Here is a 7,500-nt window from a genome sequence, read left to right on the forward strand (position 1 = left end):
GTCAGAAGAGACCTGGTTAATACAGTTTATTAATCAGTCAAAGTATCAATACAAAAATGATCAGAGAATGGGTGGATGACAGAATGGGTGGATGACTCTCAACGAGGTGACTAGCTGGGACACCCGGAGTGAGAGAACCCCCACGGAATGAGGCACATCTTGATACAAACGGAGAGGGTGGGGGTCAATGGACTGAACATCTGGGGAGGTGAAGGACTGGGGGTAGGGATAGATAGGAAAGAGAGAGAGAGAGAGAGGACGGAATGGGAGATGGGGTGAAGGAAATAGTTTCAAGTTCAAGTTTGTTTATTATTTGTCAGAAGAAAATACAGAATACTTTATAATGAAATGCTTGTTTCTGTATGAGCCCCTGAGAGTGTGCGCTACATACAGTAAAAAGAAAGTAAGTAAAAACAAATTAAGAAGTAAAAAGTAGGTAAAGTCAATATACATAATATACAATATACAATACAGAGTCAAATGAGTAACAGTGAGAAATAATAATAATAATAATAATGCAGGACCTGTCGCAGAGGTCTTTATTCGGCATGCAACGACACTCAGGGCTAGATCCACAAAGAATGGATTGCACGGAGCAAGTTGCACCCTAAAATTCATTATGAATTGAAAATGGGGGACCCTGATGTAAACAAGACAAAAGTCTTTCTCTGGTCTGCATCCCCTTAACAATTGTGTGTATTGAGCTGTACTGTATTGTACCCATTCTGCAATCTGTTAATAAAGTTTTCATTCAATGAATCATGTTTTAGCGACACACACAGTGGTTAGTTTTTAACACACACACACGGAACACACACGCATGCATTGTCTTTTTTTTAGGATCGCCGATGCGATACTCCTCTGCGCTTAACCTTAATACTTAATACTCACTATTATTGTCCTCATTTCTCACTCACCCTGATGTCATACTGGGTGAAGTTTTGGGCTTCATAGCATCCACAGGGAGTTAGCCGCAGCTGCCAGTCACTCAGCCTCACCACGGTGAAGGCATTGTGCTTTCCGCTTGCTGTTCTCGCTAGCTGTAGTCCGTTCTGGAATGTAAGGTTTGTTATTGTTGTCAAGTTGGCAACCAGCTATAGACCTTGAGCACACTCCTACGCAGAAGGCTGGACGACGTTCCACTGTCAAGCATCTCTGTCCAAACAGGAAGTAAACTAACTAGGTGCTACCTATTATTATGTCCCCTTAACATATTGAACAGATACTATTATATTATTGTTACGCCCCCATAAGTTTTAGTCTCTTATAAAGTTAAATAATTGCAGCCTTGTCTATTCACTGTATCCATGGAAACGACAATGGACGCAGCGATAAAGATATGGTTTTCCTTAACGTAGAAAGGTCTGTTCACTTTTCTGATAATAACTGCGTCACTGCATAATTCATAAATGTTCAGTTATTGCCACATTTTCTGTCAAACTAATGAGGCTGTGGGTGTCCCGATTTAGCACAGTTATAGGGCACTTGGGGCAGAGTGACGTACAGGCGGAGGCAGCTCTGTGTATGAAATGTGGCCCTTGAGTGGAGTCCTACTCCTAATGCATTCCATAGTAGACCTACTATATACTGTACATGATGGCCAGGCCTGAAGGAGGCACTGTATAGGAGTCAAGGCAGGTTTATCTGTACAGTCCAAAATAACACGTCTCAATGGAACAGAGAGAGAGAGCGAGATAAGGGACTGAACACTAGGACTCAACGCTGTAGGAATGAAACTTGGTGTATTTTTAACAACCACCACGTTGTTTCCTACAGTAATGACACTGGCATCTTCGTGTCAGACATTGTCAGAGGAGGTGTGGCCGACTGGGATGGCAGGCTGTTGCTAGGCGACCAGATCCTGTCAATTAATGGGGAGGACGTCCGCGCGGCAACTCAGGAACATGTCGCGAAGCTGCTACAGGTCTGACACACACACACACACACACACACACACACACACACACACACACACACACACACACACACACACACACACACACACACACACACACAGCAAGTTGTCATAAAGTTGTGGCATGTTTCCAATCGGCACTGCCTTCACAATCTGCACCATCTGGCGGGAAAGTGTCAGTGACAGCTGAGCGGCTGTCCAGGCACGTTGAATAAACTGAAGCTAGCTTCCGGCTAGACGCACCACTGAATGGAGATGACAACACTGTCGCTATGTATCACACAGTTATTTGCATTAATGAGGAAGCATTATTCTACATGCAACCAGAAGTCCCAGGTGGAATGAGTCTGACACAGAAAGATCAACCACCACAGTGTAAAATCTAGCTAGTAGTTTATTATCTATTCTATTTTATTATTCTATTTTATATTTGTATTTTTGATACAGCGACCGTGGCCATTGATTTGTCACCTGTAGCACCGGTTCAGCTGATGTTAGGCACTATTAATGTCCCCTAGCAACCGGTCACGCCAGCCTGATGAATTCATTCAGACACTTCCTTTACTTGATGTCTCCTTATAGAGCTCCCGGATCTCAGTACTGAAAGATACAGCGCAATGAGACTCGGAGGTTCGCTGGCTTTAGTTCATTCAATACACACGGTCAAGGGCTTAATGGCACTGCATCCTTTGTTCAGCAATCCCATTGAAAAGCTATAGAGCGCAGAGTGTCCTGCTCTTCCTATGATAACTCTGTTGTTTTCTCTCAGAGCGGTGGTGCAGCGGTGCGTCTGGAGGTGGCTCGTTTCAAAGCAGGACTGCAGTACTCGCAGGGGAGTCAGGTACGCTATACCTTAACAACTGTTTGTACGTTGACCCACAAATGGTTGGTCCATTTTCACTTCACCAACTTTCTATAGCAATCATCACTGTATTGTGACTGTTGGATCTATGTTCATAACTGTGTTATATTCACGGACTTTGCTAGCCAAGCCAGGCATGTTCGAATCAGTACAACAATTTTTTCTTATTTTCTTTCGTGCAAATGCTGCTCTCAAAGGGCTCCCTCTTAACAAGGGTACTTTGTGAACCTAGTTCTGTTTTATCCAGAGCGAAGACTCCGTCTGCTCCACTCTGACCCGGACCAGTGGATGTAACACCTCCTCCGGCCACCAGAGGGAGACATCGAGCAAAGGTGTGAGCCAGTGTGAGCGGTCCTCATGTCCACCGGTATCAAACATTAGCAATGTAAAGGTTTTGTGAAAACTGATTTTGGTCGTCATACATTTTTCAAACAGAAAAATGTAATGTCCTAACCCCGCAGGGCTCATGAATTTGTGGTCATGTAGAAATGGCAATGCTTCCAGTTCATGGGATAGAAGCACTGACATGTCAGAGGTGATGGTGAACATTATCTCCCTTCCCTTTCAGTGTGTGAAGAGTACCATGGCATCAGGAAGGTTGTTATACAAAAGGTGAGCTTAGGCATCTTATAAATACTTCTGCCCTTCTTCGTATCCTCTCACACACACGTACCTCACACACTCCAGCCTCACCATTAAGCTGTGTGCTGTTTCGCATGTGAAGATTGGGATATGGTTGTGCCAATAGCAGTGTTTTTCAAAGATTGGCCTGGAAAGGTGAGGTGGGACATGGAATGTTAACATTTCCAAATAATTCTGGAGAAATGTGTGTTATGTTTCCAATGCACAAACCAACTCCACATTAGGAGATGGATTCACCCAATATCCTGCAGAATCACTTTTAGGTTGTGAGAAAACCTTTTGGAACTGTGGGTCACGGGAGGAAGCGTTTGTTTCCTCAGGGTCCATCTGATTCCCTGGGCCTCAGTGTAGCGGGAGGGGTGGGCGGTCCCCATGGCGATGTGCCCATCTTCATTGCTGCCATGGATACCGATGGAGCGGCTGAAAAGACAAACCGGCTACAGGTAGGAGAAACCCTTGACAGTTTCAGTGAAAGGTCTGATTTGTAGCTTGGAACCATCTAAGAAAACAACTGTGTGAGAAAGTGCGCAACATGTGTAAACACATTTGTATGTCTACAGTACAGATATCAATATATCAATATAGATCAATATAATATGTAGTGTGTGTGTGTGTGTGTGTGTGTGTGTGTGTGTGTGTGTGTGTGTGTGTGTGTGTGTGTGTGTGTGTGTGTGTGTGTGTGTGTGTGTGTGTGTGTGACATCAGACAGGGGACAAGATCATCAGTGTCAACAGTGTGGCCACTGAAGGGATGAGCCACGTCGATGCAGGAGCCCTGCTGAAGAACGCCACAGGAACCATTACTCTACAGGTAACACCAGGCCCAGTAGAGAGACAGGTATGAACGCCACAGGAACCATTACTCTACAGGTAACACCAGGCCCAGTAGAGAGACAGGTATGAACGCCACAGGAACCATTACTCTACAGGTAACACCAGGCCCAGTAGAGAGACACGTATGAACGCCACAGGAACCATTACTCTACAGGTAACACCAGGCCCAGTAGAGAGACACGTATGAACGCCACAGGAACCATTACTCTACAGGTAACACCAGGCCCAGTAGAGAGACACGTATGAACGCCACAGGAACCATTACTCTACAGGTAACACCAGGCCCAGTAGAGAGACACGTATGAACGCCACAGGAACCATTACTCTACAGGTAACACCAGGCCCAGTAGAGAGACACGTATGAACGCCACAGGAACCATTACTCTACAGGTAACACCAGGCCCAGTAGAGAGACACGTATGAACGCCACAGGAACCATTACTCTACAGGTAACACCAGGCCCAGTAGAGAGACACATGCCTGGTCCCCACTGGCCAGGGTTTAGTCGTGCTGTGGCCTGTCTGGCACACAGTGAACATCTCTATTGTCTTTACAACCTGGCTGGACTCCTGCTGAGACAGCCACCTTTCACAACATGGCCAGGCTCTGCCACAGCCAGCTGGGACTGTTGTATGATCATGGTTTAGCTCGTGTACCGCAGTCGGTGGTGTGAATTCTCAAAGGTTGCCTAGCAATGGGAGAGTTTACAAGCAATGGAGACACAAACCCATGTGTGTGTGTGTGTGTGTGTGTGTGTGTGTGTGTGTGTGTGTGTGTGTGTGTGTGTGTGTGTGTGTGTGTGTGTGTGTGTGTGTGTGTGTGTGTGTGTGTGTGTGTGTGTGTGTGTGTGTGTGTGTGTGTGTGTGTGTGTGTGCGTGCGTGCGTGCGTGCGTGCGTGCGTGCGTGCGTGCGTGCGTGCGTGCGTGCGTGCGTGCGTGCGTGCGTGCATGTGTGTGTGGTCTAGGTGGCAACAGGTAGTGGTGGATGTGGAGGTCAGGACCAGAGTGACGTGTCCTCGGGTGTCCTCAGCAGTTTTCCCTCCTTTCACAACAACCTCTGGTAGGATACACAACACTGCTACTGACTCGTCTCCTCCTTACTAAATACTATTGTGATATTTACTGAATACTATCATGATATTTACTGAATACTATCATGATGTTTACTAAATAATACTATAATGTTTTTTTAGTAAATACTATAATGGTATTTATTAAATACTATCATGATATTTACTAAATACTATCATGATATTTATGCAATACTATAATGGTATAATGGTAACATCGGTTGAAAGCTAAAATGGCCACCGTTTGATTGACACACCGCTTGGCCTATTACTGTACAGCCAACAAGCGTCAGTTTAGAAAAAGTTACCACCTCCGGTTTCACCTCTCAATGACCGGACAAATCACCACTGATGCTGAACATGATTGACTGTTTGTGTAGCCAATGAAATTCTGAAGAGAATGACATCTTACTTGTTTTTCTGAGTTTGAGAAGTGGTAAAAGCGTACTGTACGCAAGAGAAACCTCTCCCTCTCCGGATCTATTGTTGTCGCTCGTCTGGCGGTTGAGGGTTTGTTTGTGTATAATGTAGGGAAGGGGTGGTGTATGTGACAAGAGATGAATGGGGGAGGGGGAGAGGGGACTGAGGTAGTGTTGACTCCTCTCACTAATCTTTGGAAAAACACCTAAACATACCATTACATAAAGATGTGTAAAACACAAATTCTTTGTGATATTGTTATCGACTTTGGACATGTTCTAGGTAAGACTTCAGGCTATGGCCCCAGCAGTGTGTTCAGCTAATAACTATAGAGTGGATAGATCTGCAGGCATCCGTTTGCTAAATAACTCAGACGAAAATGAAAAAAAGATTTATTTCAGTGTGTTCAAACCTCTGTAACTCTATGATAATAGAGTGATAACAGCACTCAGAGTGATTGTTTCTGTTGTGGAAGAAAATTCTGAGTGTTTCCTTTGAAAAGAGGCCAGACGTGTGCATCACTAACATGATGGAAATACAGTACTGTCAATATCATGGTGTAAATTATGGTACAGTGGCAATATATGACTTTTACCAAATGATTTACACAATAGCCAGTGCCATGGTAAAACTGAAATTACCATCAAACTACCATGATACCTTTTTGTAAGGGCCTACTGTATTATATGAGTGGCTGTCTGCATATACTGTCCCCCTTCCATAGAGAGGAGGACAGGGAGGAATGGGAGAGGGGCTGTGAAGAGGGTAACAATTTGTTGTACAATTTTACCAACATGTGTTACAAACTCCTATCGGAACTATATGTAGCACTGTCAAACTCAGGCATAATGGTGCAGTGTGTGTCTGTGTGTTCATGTAGGTGTACATTATCTGTTGCTCTATTTTCTTGTACTATTTTACTTTTGTATCTGTTGTGCTGTTGAACACATACTTTATAAAAGTGTTAACTACTCAATTCAGCGTACTTACTGGCTTGTATGTGCTTGTATTAATTTGCGGTGTGCACAGACCTATCACACGTATTTGAATGATGTATATGCACTTATACAACGGCATGCACATTTCTCGATTCTGATTGGCTGAAACAGTCATTTTACACGTGTTTATTCTTCACAATTCCACGCTGCTGGCCCAGGACCCGCCCACAACCGAATCACATCACATCACTCCGCTGGATCACAAGATGCCAGACAATAATTTAACAAATGGATATGTTGATAACGACTAAACGACTAAATATCAAGCGATTCTGTCACAGCGAATGTCTTAGTGCTTTAAACAATGTTGGATGATGTAATTGATGGGTCTTGAATCATTCTGTAACAAAAGAAAAATCGCGGATTGATTGATTAATTTTCAAAAAAAAATTCAATTTCCTTTTCCTTTCGACTGTCAGCGCTCGCTCTAGTCTCCACCCACCTCCACACACCCCCCCCCACACACACACACACACACACGCACACACGCACACACACACACACGCACACACACACACACACACTCTGCCTGCAACACGGGGGATAGTCAGACTGAGCTGGGTGCTGCACTGTTCTAAGTGAGCATGGCCTATTGAGTTGATTGATTGATTGATTGATTGATTGATTGATTGATTGCTAATTTTATTACTGTACGCTTGGTTTCCAACTGGTTAAGTTTAGGCCCTCTACAGTAGGTTTAAAAAAATAAATAAAAAAATAGGGCGAAGAAAACTTTTTTTTCCTATAGGGCAAAGAAAACT

The 7,500-nt window shown here is 44.1% G+C and overlaps 1 protein-coding gene across 1 annotated transcript in view; it reads left to right on the plus strand.

The window, feature by feature from the left end:
• LOC311231633 (multiple PDZ domain protein-like) overlaps positions 1-7,500 on the plus strand; it is a gene marked incomplete at both ends in the record, with an annotated part of 105,102 nt that overhangs the window by 94,668 nt on the left and 2,934 nt on the right. The window contains 7 exons of the mRNA XM_084318261.1: positions 1,777-1,924; positions 2,685-2,756; positions 3,025-3,121; positions 3,346-3,389; positions 3,740-3,862; positions 4,125-4,229; positions 6,217-6,281. Of these exons, the coding sequence (XP_084174387.1) occupies positions 1,777-1,924; positions 2,685-2,756; positions 3,025-3,121; positions 3,346-3,389; positions 3,740-3,862; positions 4,125-4,229; positions 6,217-6,281 (654 nt within the window). The remainder of the gene's footprint in view (positions 1-1,776; positions 1,925-2,684; positions 2,757-3,024; positions 3,122-3,345; positions 3,390-3,739; positions 3,863-4,124; positions 4,230-6,216; positions 6,282-7,500) is intronic.

Source organism: Notolepis coatsorum (assembly GCF_963971535.1).
Source record: "Notolepis coatsorum genome assembly, chromosome: 7".
NCBI classification, from domain to species: Eukaryota; Metazoa; Chordata; class Actinopteri; order Aulopiformes; family Paralepididae; genus Notolepis; species Notolepis coatsorum.